Source organism: Monodelphis domestica, chromosome 2, assembly GCF_027887165.1.
Source record: "Monodelphis domestica isolate mMonDom1 chromosome 2, mMonDom1.pri, whole genome shotgun sequence".
Classification (NCBI taxonomy): domain Eukaryota; kingdom Metazoa; phylum Chordata; class Mammalia; order Didelphimorphia; family Didelphidae; genus Monodelphis; species Monodelphis domestica.
In genome coordinates, this window is record NC_077228.1 from 126,466,813 (window position 1) to 126,486,162 (window position 19,350).

The 19,350-nt window shown below is 35.0% G+C and overlaps 1 protein-coding gene across 2 annotated transcripts in view; it reads left to right on the top strand.

Annotated features, from left to right (window-relative positions):
• SPATA17 (spermatogenesis associated 17) overlaps positions 1-19,350 on the top strand; it is a 446,142-nt gene that overhangs the window by 412,674 nt on the left and 14,118 nt on the right. Inside the window, exon 10 of one of the 2 annotated variants that reach the window (XM_056815953.1) lies at positions 7,293-7,411. The exons of the other annotated variant lie outside the window; for it this stretch is intronic. Coding sequence (XP_056671931.1) covers positions 7,293-7,382 — 90 coding nt within the window. The 3' untranslated portion in view covers positions 7,383-7,411. Of the gene's footprint in view, positions 1-7,292; positions 7,412-19,350 lie in introns of those variants that run through there. 2 annotated transcript variants of the gene reach the window in all.

Consider the following 19,350-nt stretch of genomic DNA (forward strand, 5'->3'; position numbering starts at 1 on the left):
CTTCTAATCCCCTATAGGGTGCAAATCTATTCTCTGCCCTAATGGATTGGATTTTTCTTCCATCTTTGGGTCAATTTCAAAGCAAGTAAGAGTTGAATATTTACTATCTCCAATCTCTTTACCCTTCCAGTGTATTGATGTTCTCCCCTCTTCCACCATGAGCTTCTTTGTGACATATAAATTTACCCCCATTTTTTCTTTTCCCATTTCTTTTAGTATTAGTCTCTTTTTTATCTCTAGTTGTATATATATGTATACATATACACACATGTATATGTATTTATACATGCATATATCTATATACCTATTTATGTCTTGTCCTTTCATCCTATACAATTTGTCACTGTTCCCTTGAAGTGTATTTCTTCTACCTGTCCAGATGATAGCAACAGTTTTCACTAGTTACCAATGACTTCTTTTCTTATAGGGTTACATATCATTTTAACTTGAGTCTCTTAAAAATTATTTTTGTTTTTGTTTTGTTTTGTTTTTCTTTTTCCACTCTTTTTTAATTACCTTTTGATGATTCTCTTCAGTTCTGTGCTTGGGCATCAAATATTCTGTTCATGTTTGGTCTTTTCTTTATGAATTCTTGGAATTCTATTTTGTTGAATGACCATACTTTCCCATGTAAGAATATAGTCAGTTTTCCTGGGTAGTTGATTCTTTGTTATAGACCTATTTCCCTTGCTTTACGGAATATCATATTCCTTGCCTTTCGGTCCTTCAGTGTAGATGAAGCCAGATCCTGCGTTATCCTCACTATGGTTCCGTGGTATCTGAATGACTCTTCTTGGCAGCTTATAATATATTTTCTTTGGACTGATAGTTATTGAATTTGGCTATTACATTCCTGGATGTTGTCTGTTGGGGATTAAGTACAGGAGGTGATCTGTGGATTCTTTCTATATTCACTTTTCCCTCTTGTTCTAGAATACCGGGGCAGTTTTATAGAATATATTCCTGAAGAATTATATCCAGGCTTTTTCTTTTGACATGGTCTTCTGGTAGACTAATGATTCTTCAATTTTCTCTCCTCAAATGATTTTTGAAATCTTTTGTTTTGTGAATGAGATTTTTCATATTTTCCTCAATTTTTTTCATTGTTTTGGTTTTGTTTTATAGTGTTTTGCTGCCTTGTGAGGTCACTTAATTCTAGTTGTTGTATTCTGGTTCTTAAAGAGTGGATTTCATCCCTAGCTTTTTGGTCATCCTTTTTGTTCTGGTCTGATTTCCTTTGAAGGTCATTTTTCATCCTCTTTACCTCATCTTTCATCTTTTTCGTCTCCTCTTTCATTTCCTTTGCCTCATTTTCAAGCTGGTTGATTTTGGCTTTCAAGACACTATTTTCTCATTTTAGTTCAAGTGCCTCTATTTCCAGAGGATTATCTTAGTTTTTAAGTTCTTTTCCCAATTTTCTTCAGCCTCTCTTAATTGTGTTTTGTATTGCATTTTGAGTTCTTCCACAGTCTGTATCCAATTCGCTGGGCATTCTGATTTATGGTTTGCAGTTCTTTCCCCCCTGTTCCATTCACTGTACAGAAGCTGTCTATTGTAATTTTTTCTTCTTTTTCTGTTGTTTGCTTATATTCACCCCTTCTATTTGTCTGTGCTCTTGTTTCTCTCATTTTATTCGTTTTGGTGACTTCTGTCAGTCTCCCCTCTTGGAGCTTTGACAGAATCTCTCTAGGTGCAGTCTCTAGGGGAGGTTTGTTGGGTTTTGAGCTTTTCTGTCCTCTGGAGGATTTTGATTTTCTTAAAGCCCAGCAGTCAATTAGGAGGGGTGTGGAGCCTGGGCTTCCCTGAGTTCTGAAGACTTATAAAGGGATTAAATTCAGCTTGGTTGGACTGGGTATGGTCTGAGTCCAAAACATCCTGGAAGGCTGGAGAAAATATGGTGGATCTCCACAGCTCTTGCCAGGTTGCCAGGCCTATGCTCCATCTCTAGCTCCTTCCCTGCCATCTGTGTTCAAAGCTCTGAATTTGGCACATCCCTGCCTGTAAGGTATACTCTCCAGACCAGCACCTTTGCGTGACCAGAAGTTCCCGCTGCCATTGGAGTCTCAGTGCTCTGCATGGGCAGGGGGATGGGTCCTGGGACCTTCCTTCTGCTTCCCCTTAAAGCCTAGTGTTCTCAGATTCTGGTGTTTTTTTTTGGGGGGGTACACCTTTTGAATTGAGTCCAGCAGGATGGTTCCTTGGCTCTGTCTTGTTGTTAGGTTTGATTTTCAGTCCCCTAGGAGCATTCAGTTTGTGATCGGTAAGGAAGGGTATTCAGAGGTCTGAACTTCTGCTCCTTCTAGGCCGCATCTTGACTCAGCCACCTCAATTTAGCTTTTTACAAAGTGATAGTCAATGAAAAAAATGTGGCAAGAGCATCTGTTTGAATGCTTTTCCTAAAACTGGGAGCATACTCTTCTACCATCTCAGACCCTAGAAAAAGTGTGTTCAGACTTGAAGTAGGTGCAAAGAATTTGCCACAGTAAGTTCCTTCCTTTCTTTTTTTAAGTTTATTTAGAATATTTTCCCATAGTTAGATGATTCATGTTCTTTCCCACCCCTCTTCCTTCCCTGCTCTCAGAGCTGGAGAGCAGTTCCACTGGGTTTTACATGTGTCGCTGTTCATAACCTATTTCCATGTTATTCATATTTGTAATAGAGTGAACTTTTAATGCCCAAACCCCAATCCTTTCCCCATCAAACCATGTGATCAATCATTTGTTTTTCTTCTATTCCCACAGTTCTTCCTCTGGATGTGGATAGCATTCTTTCCCATAAGTTTCTCTGGATTGTCCTGGATCATAGCAAGTTCCCTTTGATCCTTGCTTTCAGTATTTGACTTTTAGGACTTCCTTACAAGATTACTTCCCATGGCAGAATAGGTAGAGAGAGCTGGTCCTTTGCTCAGAGGACACATCCTCTGAGTTCTGGGTGAGTTCACTACTGGGCTGTATCCCACAGGGTTATCCTTTAGGGCTGTGTTCTCCATCAAGCTTGGCTGAAAAACTGGAAAACTCTGGCCTTGATACCAGTTTCTGCATGTCTATCTTCTGACCTCTCGAAAGTCATAAAGTGATATAACCTCGTTCTTCTCCAAAACTCATTCATTTGAGAGCAGGAAAAATGAAACATAACAGGGACAGAGAAAGCCACATGGTATGCCCATGTGAGTGTGGATAAAGAGAGGAAGTAGCCCAGTGGAGAGGGTCCCAGGAATAGAGTTGGGAGAGCCAAAATTCATTCCTGGCCTCAGACACTTAACTGTGTAAACAAGTGACTTACTCTCTTTTTACCTTAATCTGCTGGAAAAGGAAATTGTAAACTACTGTTTGCTATGTAAACATGCTGTGGTCCATGGAGTCATGATGAGTGAGGCATGGGATATGGCTGAATGAAAACAAAAACAATGAAGTGTAGGTCATGGATGCTATCTATCTTTACCCATCTGGAGGCTTAATGCCCTCTTTGCCTAAATTACTAAGAGAAGAGAGATCAAATAGCTCCTTAGTACCATTCATATGTGCACTCAGTTTTGGATTAACCATGAATCAAAAGATTTCTGCTTTTTCACCACACAGAAAGTGGAAAGAGAACAGTAATACCTGCACTTATTCTGATGTGGAGAGAAAGACCCCTTCACTCTGCAACATCACTGAATTTTTGGATGCATATTCCTCAGTGTTCAATATGCAAAATTATATGTGTGTACATGGGTATGTATGTACAATACACCATATATATAAAATGTGTGTGCATAATTTATGGTACATCTGTACACATATGTGAATATATGTGTGTTTATATGCTGCACACACTCCTACTTTTCCCTCACTTTTGTGTATCTTTCCTATGAAATTAAAATTAAAAATAGCATGAATTTCTGAATGCTGTTGAATCAAGCATCTAAGCTAAGACAAGAACACTCTTAGGATCAAAATACTGGGTTTGGGATCCCAGCTCTGCTTTTTATTCTTTGTTTGACTCTGGTCATCACTCCACCTCTCTATGCCTTAGTTTTCATGCCGTTAAACTAAATTTGGATTAGGTTATCTCTTAAGAAACTTTCTAACACTAAGTCCTATGATTTTACATTATTTAATTTTTATTTTCTTTTATATAAATCTGAATATTAGAGATTTTCAAATGAATTCCAAATCCTATATTTTTCTTAATAAATAATGCATATTACGTGTTGATTTAAAAAAGAATGCTGTTCCTATGGATAATTAAACAATTAATAAGCTAAAACTACAATTCTTGGTAGTTTCTGAAGGAATGACATAAGTCCTAGAAAGCGACCAAAGTTCAAAATCACAAACTTTTAACCAGAAAAATCATTTACTAACCTCTCTGGTTCTAACCATGTTATTCTGAATATATCAGAGACTATTTTTGAAGATGATGGCTAGTGAAAAATGAGAGTTATGTTTTGAGAACATATTGAGTCATTTCAAAATGGAATCATGACAAGGCAATAATGTTAATAAAAATCTTGGGAAACTCTTGAGCAAGGCAAATTTATAGTGGCATAAAATGATGTAAAGGAATAAAGTGTTTTACACTAAATAATTACTTTAATATACATTATTACATACATACTGGCATAGATACTAGTTCCTAGATTTAGTCTGTAGACAGAGACTAAATGAACATCCAAGATTATCCTTATTTTGGCTTGAATGGGTCCATATTGAACAATAGCTGATAGCTAATTTCTCATAAAAGAAAAAATTCTGGCATCTAGGTGGCACATTGGCTATAAAGCTATAGCTGGCACTGGGAGAAGTACAAATCCAGCCTCAGATATTAACTGTGTAGTTTTTTGTATATCACTTAAAACTGTCAGTTTCTTCATCTGTACATTAATACTAGCACCCACCTTCCCAGAATCATTGTGAGGATAAAATGCAGTAATATTAACAGAGTACTTTGTAAACATTAAATATTATTATAATTATTTTTCTTACTAAGAAATCTACATAACACTGATATAAATTAGCACATAGGTATCCACATTCTAAATTAGATCATTTATTTTTTTAGTGGAAATTGTCTATAGACATCACTTCTTTCTTTTCCATTTTAGTTAGATTTTTCAAGAATTCATGTGTGCCTGAATCCCAAGTTCTGCATGCATACACAAATACATATATACAGATGTGCACACATGTGAATACTATAGTATAGGTAATCATTTGGGTTGGTTTAATCTGGTAATAAATTGCATTTGTAAATGCTAGTCAGATTACAGCATATTACAGGAGAGACAAAATATTTGTAGGCTTCAAGATATAAAAACTATCCAAAAGAAAGCTTTATAGTAATAGAGAATCATAAAATCATTTTCTAACTAGCCAGTAGTGATAAAAGAGAATTATTCCTTAAGTTCCTTAGTCCTGCCTCTTCTTCAATATAGAGGAACTTCACCAATTTAACAAAATAGGTGTGCAGGTCTCCCATCCAGGAAACAAAAGAACAAAGAAATCAATAAAAAATCCAAACCCAATTGCCAAACTGTATATTAAACAGACTTTGTACTCGAATGCAGAGCTGCTTGATTGAGTAGTGTGGTGTCAACCATATCTTTCTTCTGATGCTTAAAGTAATGCACAGAGACAGAGAGACAATCACAGCACAGCCTCCCATCAGCTATAATTAATCTTTTAGTTAACAGAGACCAGAAAAGCCTCTCATCAGCCCCTTCTGAAGTCTGAGGGACCCTGTTTTTTGATGTTTGCATTCTGAGGAAAATTGTCCCCACCAGTTCTAACAAATTGAAACACCAGGCTAATTATGGCAGCTAATGAAGTGTGTGGAATGGTCACAGCTTGTCGTGAAACTGTTCCTTCAGCTTGGATTAGAGTTTCATCAATCACTTTTTTAAACTGATCTAGAATTGCTTCTGCCCGGTGCTTGGCATTTTTAATGCTGTTTCTGTAATTGGTTTTTTCCCCAAAGCTTAGACTGTTTTTTGAAATATTACAACCTCAGAACAGGACTTGCAAACTCTAGTTTATAAAAAAACATTTCATTATTGCCCCTATCAGTTGATCAAGTGGTAAAAAGCTAATAAAAGGACCACCAGAATAAAACTTGATATATTGCTTTTAATCCAGCTAAAGGTAGCAATAAAGCAAATTCACGTGCATATATGTGAATCACTATTATTGTGACTGTGTAGCTACTACAGTCATATGAACTGAGTTTGGGGGACAACTTCCATCATTTGTAATGAATATCTTCACTTATTTCCTCATGGACTAGAGTTCTTCTTAAAACATTGAGCATAATCTTGACATAATTTAAAGATGTCATGTAATTCTATGCTTCCAGCATGACTTACATCCAAAGGTCTCATGTCATATATTTGAAAACTGCTAATAGAAATGGGAAGTTGGACTTAGAGAATGATGGCTAATTTTACTTTGAAACTCATATTTTTCTAATCAGTGAATAAATAAATTGATCTGAGTCATTTTGCATGTCTTTCCCCCCCCTAGAGACCTTTAGACTGCAGTATGTATTAAATACCTTTTGTATGGGGGACCCTTTCTTAGATTAGTGAGACTGTAATCAGATTGTAACTGTGAATTGTCTTCTAAAGACTCAGCACACGAGTGCAATGTTGTTTAGCCAAATCAAATCTCAAAACCTGAGGAGCGGTTGTGCTTTGCACTAATGGATGCAGCAACTATACCAAGGACATCCAAAATTCTTCAGGTTTTTTCCTGCATGTCTTTATTCCATAGACATTTAGTTTTTTAATAAATATTCGTTGTTATTCATTTCAGTGTTGTCTTTTACATGCCACAGAAGAAAGAACTGTTACTATCCACTTCAGTCATTATAATACTGATAATTAACATTTATAAAAGGAAAATGCTTATTTTAAAATATTTAAATAATGAAAAAATATATTTTATATATTAATACTCATGTATAGATATGAAAATCTGGAACAAATATTTTACCATTTATCTTTGGCATTTAAATGCTTAGCTAACATTATAATTTCACAGTCTCTAGTTATGAACTCTAGATAAACCATTTCCCCTTAGGACCTCTTAGGATCATACTGATTTCTCCTACTACTGACTGTGGAATCCTGGGCCACTCCAGTGACTTCCTATAACTTCAGGATCAGATATGAAATCTGTTCGGTTTTAAAACCCTTCATTCCTTGAGTCTTTCCTATTTTAGTCTTTTTACATCATCCTGCTCCTGTTCTTCCTCCATCTCATATCTACTCTGTAGTTCAATGACATTGGCCTCCTCAATCCTCTCTTGCACAGGACACTTCATCTCTCCCTTCAGGGCATTTTCACTGTCTGTTCCTCATTCCGACCTCCTGGCCTCCTTTGCTGCTTTCAAATTTCAGATAAGTCCCATCTTCTGCAAAAAGCCTTTCCCAAGGCTCCTTCATGAGTCTCAGCAGTGCCTCAGAAGTGTACTTAGGTATGTATTTTGTCATATATTAACAATATATGGGGGCAGTTATGTGGCTCAGCCCTGGAAACACAAGGCACCAGGTTAAAATCTGGACTTAGAGAGTGTCTAGCTATATGAACCTAGGTAAGTTAACCTCCATTGCCTAGCCCTTACTTAGTATCAGTTCTAAGTTGGAAGGTAAGGGTTTTTATATATATATATATGTATATGTATATATATATATACATATACATATATATATATAAATTAGATAGATTTAAAAATTCATATTATATGTGGAGAGAAAGAGAGAGACAGGCAGACAGACAGAGACAAAGACAGAGAGGGAGGGAGAGAGAGAGAGAGAGAGCATTTCCTTTATGCAAGGCATTCTATTAGGCCCTAGAAGTTCAGAGACAAAAATGCTTTCAAGGAGCTGAATATAATACAGGCCTAGAGAAGTAAATACAAAATACAAGGCAATTTCAAAAGTGAGAGAGAATTAGAAATTAAGATGGGTTGACAACTTGTTTGGGAGTGATTATTTGGAATCTTTCAAGGAAACTAAAGATTCTTCCAGGTAGAAGAAAGGAGTTACAGTGCAGATATGGGGGCCCATTGGTACTGACATGCAGGAAACAATATAATGCCAAGCATGGATGGAGAAAAGAGTGAATGGGACAAGGTCTAAGGAAAAAGGCATGAGTTAGACTTGGGATCAATTAAGAAGGGTCTTTTAAATGCCAGCATAAGGATTTTAAGTCCATCCTAAAGCTAACATGGAGAATTTTCAGCAGAAAAATGACAAGACAAGATTTATGATTCTGAAATACCTTTCAAGCTGAAAGAACCTGATTTTTTTCCAATACTTCCTTCAATTTCCATGCTTATTTAATATTGATAAATTTCTATAATCATTGACAATCATTTAAATCATCAAAGTATTCTTAAAGAACATAAGATTTTGTTACTCAACATTTAAAGGACTGAAAGAGCACTTGTAAAATTACAGAAATGCTCATTTAAAAGATAATGTCTTACATGAGAAAGACAGTTTTTGTTTTTCATGGATATATATCTACAATAAAAATTAGAGCTTTTGTTTAGAATTTGTATATTTAATATTTTTCTGACTATTTTCTTCCTCTCTTCTCTTAAACTGAGATGAAGACTATATCTCATGTCAGTATAAATTATTTTCCACTAACTAAAATGTAGGTATGATCACCCTTTCTCCAATTTGTTAATACTAAACCAATGATTATCAAGAATATCTTCAATTTTTTAGAAATACCTTTACTCTAAAAGGCTCAATTCAAAGACTTGTCCTACTAAAGGTAATTCATTTTCACTTTCAAGAGGTTCAGGGATGAATGTGAGTTAAGATACTACTACCCCAGGATAATTTTTTAAACCTCTTGGCATTAAGGTAGAATTAAAATTCATTCATTTAACCTCCATTAAGTTAGATGATAGAGAAGGAAATGACAAACCAGTATCAAGGAAATGTTAAACCAGTATCTGCCAAACAGGGTCATGAAGAGTTGTATACAACTGAACTGAACAAAGAAAATTAGATAAGTGCAAAGTTATCTATGATATCAGTCTATTAAGCATTTTTAGTGTAAATAATATCATGTGAGGAATGTTTGGCCTATATATAAAGAAATCGCCTGATTTGAAAGCTTTTGAAGTAGCATTTACATACAGTTGCTATATAAATTATCTTAATCTCTTCACTATTTGATAAGCAAAGGATATTTAGTTGGTAAATATCATTTGAATTTTTCCATAAAATTTAAATAGACAAAAATGAAATTGGTCTTGCGGTCAGGAAGGTCTAGGTTCAAGTTTTCCCTCTGCATATTCTAGGAAAATCATTTAACTTCTGAGGACCTGGATAAACTCTACAAAAGTTTTAAGTTACAAAGAGATTACTAATCTGAATGATTGAAGGGAATTTCCAAATCAGGGAGAATTCTTTTCTTAGATTAAATCATAGAACTTTATCAAAGAAGAACAACAAAGTATACATGGAAATTAAACACATGCACACACCCCAGACAGGATTTCCTTGAACATTTGCTGCAATTTAAAAGTTCCTCTTAGTTTAATTTCTAATAGGAGAGGTTTACTCAGATAGACATTGTACCAGGAATGAACCAATTTAAGAGCATTTTTAACAGTCTCAGCAAGACTTCAATTGTTATGTGTTGGCTATTGTGAGTTAGAATTGTTTTTTGGCTTTGTTTCCTATACATGTGAATGAATCTAAGTGCTTTAGGCAGTGAAAAAGGTTTAACATAAAGAAGATATGTGGTTAAAAAAATCTATACTTTATGCACTTGAATACAATTGTGTTCATGAGAGTTCTTTTCCCTTCACTGGAAGTATGTGCCAAGTGTATTCCCAATTGAAAAATGCAATAACATTTATAGCTTATTTCACTTTTACTATAGCTTTTCAAACTTTTGTACTTCATTTTGACAATGTGTTAAGGTGCAATTTACTTTAAGCCTCAAAATTTTTACCTAAGGTTTATCATATATCAATTTTTTGCATATTTGATAAATATCATTAATTTACATACCTTAAATAAAAGCAAGTCTCCTCCAGGTCCTCAATTAAGAGTGTTTTGCAGAAAGCTTAGCTTTGAATGGTAATAGCAAGTAAACATCCCTGGAGATTTTGAATACCATTCCAAGAATTTTACCCACACATTTGTTTTTTAGTTCAAACCCAGTAAAGTTCATGGGCATCGAAGTATGAAATAGCTTATGGGAAAATTCACATTGCATTCTTAATTTAATTTAGTTTGGATTGGGGGAAGAACATTATGCCTGAAAATAGATCATCTTCTGTAATTTTGATCTAAATATACACATTAAGTAAAATACATTGGCAGAACATTGTGTGTGTGTTTATTTGTATTGGTACCTTGAAGAAGTTTAACATTATAAAATTCATGACTTTTTATCAACCATCTTGTCTGTGGTTCAATATATTACAAAAATCAAACAAGTTTAGATTTCCATTATACACCAAATGTACCCTACTATCTCCCCCATATTCTATAGATGACATCAGTAGTTTGATTAACTCTTCAAATTATCTCTTTAGGAATTTGTCACCAATTATTTTGAGTTTGGTTTCTTTTCAAGCTTTATCATGCCCATCACATCAAAATTTTTACTTTTCAACACATTTACACTTTTGTTCATGCTATTGTTTGTGATTCCTTTTCAATATTTTTGGTATTTCTTCTTTCCTCTTTGGAGTAACTTATTTACTTTTAGTTACTATACAGTAGCTTTTCAAACCACACAGTATAATTAGTTGTTGTAGTGTTCAGTCCACTAATGTAGATAACAACCTATCCAAAAAGAAAACAAAAAACAAAAAACAAAGAAACAAACCTCTTCAGTCATTGCTGGGGCTGGCAAAGACTTTATCCTTTAGCCAGCCTAGTCATGGGTCTCTCACCTTGGCTTGGGTGGTCTTCCAACAATAGAAATGCAATGCATCATCGCATTCAGAAGAGAAGCCTCTCTAGAGTAATAGAAACAACTAGACCTAAATAGCCTTCGACAAATCAGAGTTGACATCACTGGAGAAATTCTAAAAAAGTTCGAGTTGCAAAGAAGTTACTGATCTTCATGGATAAAGGGAATTTCCAATGTCTACTACAATGCGGCATCAGAGGAGGATTGTTAAAGGTTCCATCATAGATAATGCACAAATGTCCTGTTTGATAGAACTTTGTTTAACTCGCTGAATACTCCAAGTTTTGTAGTCTGGTTTCTCTTTGTTGTTGTTGTTGTTGTTGTTGTTTTAAGAATAGTGCTTAAGCAGCATTTACAAAACTCTTAAAGTAGCTGTGATAAAGAAAGGGGTGACTAAGATGATACTAGAATGGCTAAAATGACTAGAATAATAAAATGAAATAAGTAACTTTAACAAGAATAGTCTTGTTGAGAAAATGAGAAAGATCAGGAGGAGCACTTAAGTCTAAGGTTAGCTAAAAGTGTCATTATGTTATAAATTATTTCACAAATTGCTTTATTTTTTCAGTAGTTGGTTTGTAGTAGATCATTGATGTTACATAATTTTGGTGAGTCTTTACACTGCTACAGTCCAGTGTACCTCTTTTACTGAGTTCCTAAGTGTTTTTTATTAGTTGGCTATTCCACTAAGGAAGGAATTTGTTGCAGGAACAAGACTAATCTTATCTGCCATTACTTGTGGCACTGAGTCAAGTCAAATACCATTGGCCCAAGCCATGCCAGACCAGGAGGAATACACTTCAAGTGTTTTAATGTCAGACATGTACATTTTGAAGCTAATCTACAACATGCAGAAACCCAACAACCTGGAGAATATCACTTAATGATTTTTTTCAGCTCTAAAATATGCACTCTAGTAACTATACAGCTTAAGGAAAAGATATGTAATTATTTTAGCCTCACTTTTCCTTTTATTTTAATGATTTTTATTATATTGCTTTTTCTTGAAGTACACAAAATAAGAATTCTTATATTAAAATATTTTCTATTTTAACAGATTATCACATCTCTGTGATGTGATCTCTGGGTCCTTACTATGTTAGGGATATTGGCCTTGGGCTCTTGAAGCCCAGGTCAACAGAACCCCAACTGTGGTAGTTCCTTTAAAACACATAACAAACTAAATTCAAAGGCTTATTATCAGAAGGCTTGCTATCAGGCTTTGAATTTTTTTACCTAAAGTGATGTGAATGGTGGCAGTCTGATTGGTTAAATACCAATGCATATGAAATCTTCATAATTATGGAAATCAGGCAAAGATTATTTTGTGGGCAGATTTTGTGATTTGAGATTTTTTGCTCCATTTCTTCTATAAATATATAAATCTCAGGGTGTGTGAATGTATGTATGTATGTATGTCTGTGTATTTGTGTAATACCAATAGTAATCAACTTCATTCACAGCTGGATTTTCTGGAGCTTTCTGATATCACTTAACAAGAACATTTCTATGGAGAATATTCAACTTAGAATTTTTATTATACAGTGAAATTGGGGAGGGGGAGATTCTCTTAACATAAGACTTCAGCTATTTATTAATGATGCCTTTGTATGCTATTAAAAACTGTAAATATTTAGCAATAAGACTTCAAGTCCATATGTTCCCAGATGTTGTTTTGTAGCTATCAGATTAATAATTTTTCAAATTCTATATGCAGTAATTAGTCTTTTGCAATTTCTTGTGGAAGCTCTACTTGATTTCAATTCTTTCATTTATAACTCAGAAAGAACTGTGTCAGTGTCATTCACATTTTTAAAGCTTGACAAATAAATTAAGCATAATTAAAATGAAATATTGTTGCATAAATTAAACTGCAATTAATATGTTTTCTGCCTCTATTTGAGAGATAAGATTAAAATAGTGTTGTTAGTAGACTTCCCACTGTGAGAATAATTTCTTGATTTTTATACAGCACATTATCATATGCATTCCTACAATAAATGAGTAAACTAACAAGTTGAAAAAAGTTGTTTGATGAAAGTGTCATATAGAAGGATATAAACTTGCTTTTATGATAGCAAGGCAATATCACTTTTTATTTTAAGATCTAATGACAAGTTGATTCAAAGGGTAAGATTTGCACTTTTAAAGTCATTAAAGTAAGTAGAAAATTGCCCTTCATTTTAATCAGCTGTCTTTTTAAATTAGAGAGTTTATTGTTGTCGATGTTGTTTGGATATACAGGAGGTAATTAGGAAATGAAGAACACACATCAGGCACAAAGGCCTCCTCTTAAGTCAGTCAATAACTGACATTAGATCTCGTCATAGCAAATTAAAAATGCATAGTTTCAAGAAAAAAGAAGAGAAATAACCATACTTGTTGCATGTATGTCCTCTTTAATAACAATAACTTCCATTTACTTAGAATTTTACAGTTAGGAAGCACTTTATTTTAATGCTCACAACAATATAGTGAACTAGGTTGTATAGATACTGGTCCTAATATAGGAAAAGTTCCCTCTAAATCTGACTTCTATAAATCCTGACTTAGTTTGTAATTAGTACTATTTTTAGCATGTATGCTTATAATTTTTGCCTTTGAATAAAATCACAACGTGAATTTGAAACCCAGTTTAGCTACCTTCCTATCTCTGTGACCTTAAACAAGACATTAACCATTCAGGGCTAGTTTTCTCATTCACGAAAAAGAGAGGATTGGAATAGAGTGCTGATAAATGTTTAGCAATCAGCACTCACAATTTTTTTCAGAACACACTTTCCAGTTTAATCTGCATCGTTAACATGTTGTCTATCATTAAAAGTTAGACAATTAGAAAAAAGTGACTATTGAAAACGTTTATGGTGGAAGTACCCAAGGAAAAGAGGAGAATGAGGAGGAAATCCAAAAAAAATCAGAACATGCCTCCCAAAATGGAAACTATCAAAAAGCTCTGGAAGATCTCAAACTGGAACTTATCCAAAAGAAGGAAACCTGGAAAGAAAAATGGGAGAAAGAGATCAGCAGTCTGACAGATAAGACAGCTCAATTGGAAAAAGAACTCGAAGCATCCAATAGAAGGGCAGACAAAGCTGAAAAGTAAAACCAGTCCCTAACGACAAGAATCAAGCAACTCGAAGAAAGCAAGATGATAAAACAGCAAGAATCAATAAAGCAAACCCCAAAAATTAATGAATTAGAAGAAAACATAAAATATTTCACTGAGAAGGTCACCAATCTGGAAAACAGAGGGAGAAGAGAAAACGTCTGAATTATTGGTCTCCCAGAAAAACCAGAGATAAACAATAAACTCGATATTATTCTACAGGAGATTATAAAAGAAAACTGCCCCCACGTTCTGGAGCAAGGGGGCAAAATAGAAATAGAAAGGATTCATAGAACACCTTCTATACTAAATCCCCAAAAGACAACCCCTTGGAATGTAATTGCCAAATTCAAGAGCTTCCAAGTAAAGGAGAAAATCCTACAAGAAGCCAAGAAGAAGAGCTTCAGATATAAGGGGGCTCCCATAAGGATCACACACAACTTAGAGGCTAACACACTAACAGACCACAAAGCATGGAACACGATATTTAGAAAGGCAAGAGAGCTGGGTCTCCAACCAAGAATCAACTACCCAGCAAAACTGACTATATACTTCCAGGGGAAAGTATGGGCATTCAACAAAATAGAAGATTTCCAAGCATTTGCTAAGAAAAGACCAGAGCTCTGTGGAAAGTTCGATATCTAAGCACAGAAAGCAAGAGAAACAAGAAAAGGTAAATATGAAAGAAAGGGAAAAGGAGATAAATCTTATCTTTTTCTTTAAGTCAAACTCTCTTCTATAAGGACTACATTTACATCAAATTATACATATTAATATGTGGGGAAAATGCTTTGTGTAACTCTCAAAAATTGTAGCATCATGAGAGTAGTTAGAAGAAACATGCATAGGGAAAGATTGGGGCATTAAGAAGATTTGGGGAAAGTGGGGGCAAAGAAAGGAAAAGGGATGGGGGAACCGTTGATAATACTAAGATTAACTTCATGAAATAGGGGGGGACTCAATAGAATAATCTTTCCAATATAAAGATACACATGGGAAGGGGAGGGGAAGAACTCTCATATGAGAAGGAGAGGAAGAGAGCTTGAAGTGGAATTACTTAAAACCTTACTCTCAGTGAAATCAAATCTGAGAGGGAAGAACATCTAGATCCAGTGGGATCCTGAATTCTATCTTATCCATTAGGACAAGAAGGAAAGGAAAATTAAGGAGGGGAAGGGAGGAGGGAGTATAAAAAGGGAGGGAAGAAGAGGGGGGAGGGGAAGGGAGCATAAAAAGGGAGGGGCTAGAAAGGGAAGCATCTCAAGGGAAGGGACTAGGGGGACTGACCTAAAGTAAATCACTGGTTCAAAAGGAGAAAGTTAAGAAGAAAGGTCAGAACTAGGGGAAGATATCAAAATGCCAGCGAATCCACAAATGACAATCATAACTTTGAACATGAATGGGATGAACTCACTCATAAAACATAGACAAATAGCAGATTGGATTAGAACCCCAAACCCTACCATATGTTGTCTTCAAGAAACACATATGAGATGGGTTGACACTCACTATGTTAGAATTAAAGGTTGGAGTAAGACCTTTTGGGCCTCAACTGATAGAAAGAAGGCAGGAGTTACAATCATGATATCTGACAAAGCCAAAGCACAAATAGACATGATCAAAAGAGATAGGGAAGGTAAATATATTCTGCTAAAAGGGAGTACAGACAATGAGGAAATATCACTAATCAACATGTATGCACCAAATGGTATAGCATCCAAATTTTTAATAGAGAAACTAGGAGAATTGAAGGAGGAAATAGACAGTAAAACCACATTAGTGGGGGACTTGAACAAAGCACTATCAAATTTAGATAAATCAAACCAAAAAATAAATAAGAAAGAGGTAAAAGAGGTGAATGAAATCTTAGAAAAATTCGAGTTAATAGACATATGGAGAAAAATAAATAGGGACAAAAAAGAATACATCTTCTTTTCAGCACCACATGGCACATTCACAAAAATAGATCATACACTAGGTCATGGAAACATGGCACTCAAATGCAGAAAAGCAGAAATAATAACTGCAGCCTTTTCAGATCACAAGGCAATTAAAATATTGATCAGCAAGGGTACATGGAGAGCCAAATCAAAAATTAATTGGAAATTAAATAACATGATACTCCAAAATCAGATAGTTAGAGAAGAAATCATAGAAACAATTAATAATTTCGTTGAAGAAAATGACAATGGCGAAACATCCTTTCAAACCTTATGGGATGCAGCCAAGGCAGTACTTAGAGGAAAATTCATATCCCTGAGTGCATATATTCACAAATTAGGGAGGACAGAGATCAAGGAATTGGAAATGCAAATCAAAAAACTTGAGAACGAACAAATTAAAAACCACCAGAAGAAAACCATACTAGAGATCCTAAAAATTAAGGGAGAAATTAATAAAATCGAAAGTGACAGAACTATTGAGCTAATAAACAAGACTAGAAGCTGGTACTTTGAAAAAAACAGACAAAATAGACAAAGTACTGGTTAATCTAATTTTAAAAAGGAAAGAAGAAAGGCAAATTAACAGCATCAAGGATGAAAAGGGGGACATCACCTCCAATGAAGAAGAAATTAAGGCAATCATTAAAAACTGCTTTGTCCAACTATATGGCAATAAATATACCTAGGTGATATGGATGAATATTTACAAAAATATAAATTGCCTAGGCTAACAGAAGAAGAAATAGTTTTCTTAAATAATCCCATATCAGAAAAAGAAATCCAACAGGCCATCAGAGAACTTCCTAAGAAAAAATCCCCAGGGCCTGACGGATTCACCAGTGAATTCTATCAAACATTCAGAGAACAGTTAATCCCAATACTATACAAAGTATTTGACATAATAAGCAAAGAGGGAGTTCTACCAAACTCCTTTTATGACACAAACATGGTACTAATTCCAAAGCCAGGCAGGCCAAAAACAGAGAAAGAAAATTATAGACCAATCTCCCTAATGAATATAGATGCAACAATCTTAAATAGGATACTAGCAAAAAGACTCCAGCAAGTGATCAGAAGGGTCATTCACCATGATCAAGTAGGATTTATACCAGGAATGCAGGGCTGGTTCAACATTAGGAAAACTATCCACATAATTGACCACATCAACAAGCAAACCTACAAGAACCACATGATTATCTCAATAGATGCAGAAAAAGCCTTCGATAAAATACAACACCCATTCCTACTAAAAACACTAGAAAGCTTAGGAATAGAAGGGTCATTCCTAAAAATAATAAACAGTATATATCTAAAACCATTAACTAATATCATCTGCAATGGGGATAAACTAAATCCATTCCCATTAAGATCAGGAGTGAAATAAGGATGCCCATTATCACCTCTATTATTTGACATTGTATTAGAAACACTAGCAGTAGCAATTAAAGAAGAAAAAGAAATTGAAGGCATTAAAATAGGCAAGGAGGAGACCAAATTATCGCTCTTTGCAGATGACATGATGGTCTACTTAAAGAATCCTAGAGATTCAACCAAAAAGCTAATCGAAATAATCAACAACTTTAGCAAAGTTGCAAGATACAAAATAAACCCACATAAGTCATCAGCACTTTTATATATTTCCAACACAGCTCAGCAGCAAGAACTAGAAAGAGAAATCCCATTCAAAATTACCTTAGACAAAATAAAATACTTAGGAATCTATCTCCTGAGACAAACACAGGATCTATATGAACACAACTACAAAACACTTTCCACACAACTAAAACTAGACTTGAACAGTTGGAAGAACATTAACTGCTCATGGGTAGGACGATCCAATATAATAAAAATGACCATCCTACCCAAACTCATCTATCTATTTAGTGCCATACCCATGGAACTTCCAAAATTTTTTTTACTGATTTAGAAAAAACCATAACAAAGTTCATTTGGAAGAACAAAAGATCAAGGATATCCAGGGAAATAATGAAAAAAAAAATACAAAGGAAGGGGGTCTTGCAGTCCCAGATCTCAGACTATATTATAAAGCAGCAGTCATCAAAACAATTTGGTACTGGCTAAGAGACAGAAAGGAGGATCAGTGGAATAGACTGGGGGCAAGCAACCTCAGCAAGACAGTATACGACAAACCCAAAGATCCCAGCTTTTGGGACAAAAATCCACTATTTCATAAAAACTGCTGGGAAAATTGGAGGACAGTGTGGGAAAGATTAGGTTTAGATCAACACCTCACACCCTACACCAAGATAAATTCAAAATGGGTGAATGACTTGAACATAAAAAAGGAAACTATAAGAAAATTAGGCGAACACAGAATAGTATACATGTCAGACCTTTGGGAATGGAAAGACATCAAAACCAAGCAAGAATTAGAAAGAGTTACAAAATGCAAAATAAATAATCTGGATTACATCAAATTAAAAAGTTTTTGTACAAACAAAACCAATGCATTCAAAATTAGAAGGGTAGCAACAAATTGGGAAACAATCTTCATAAAAACCTCTGACAAAGTTTTAATTACTCAAATTTATAAAGAGCTAAATCAATTGTACAAAAAATCAAGCCATTCTCCAACTGATAAATGGGCAAGAGACATGGATAGGCAGTTCTCAGATAAAGAAATAAAAACTATTAATAAGCACATGAAAAAGTGCTCTACATCTCTTATAATCATAGAGATGCAAATCAAAACAACTCTGAGGTATCACCTCACACCTAGCAGATTGGCTAACATGACAGCTATGGAAAGTAATGAATGCTGGAGGGGATGTGGCAAAGTGGGGACATTAATTCATTGCTGGTGGAGTTGTGAATTGATCCAGCCATTCTGGAGGGCAATTTGGAACTATGCCCAAAGGGTGATAAAAGACTGTCTGCCCTTTGATCCAGCTATAACACTGCTGGGTTTGTACCCCAAAGAGATAATAAGGAAAAAGTCTTGTATAAGAATATTCATAGCTGCACTCTTTGTGGTGGCCAAAAATTGGAAAACGAGGGGATGCCCGCCAATTGGGGAATGGCTGAACAAATTGTGGTCTGTGTTGGTGATGGAATACTATTGTGCTAAAAGGAATAATAAAGTATAGGAATTCCATGGAGACTGGAACAACCTCCAGGAAATGATGCAGAGCGAAAGGAGCAGAACCAAAAAAACATTGTACACAGAGACTGATACATTGTGGTTCAATCGAAGGTGATGGACTTCTCCATTAGTATCAATGCAATGTCCCTGAACAATCTGCAGGGATCTAAAAAATACTACCCACAAGCAGAGGATAAACTGTGGGAGTAAAAACACCGATGAAAAGCAACTGCTTGACTACAGGGTTGGAGGGGATAAGACTGAGGA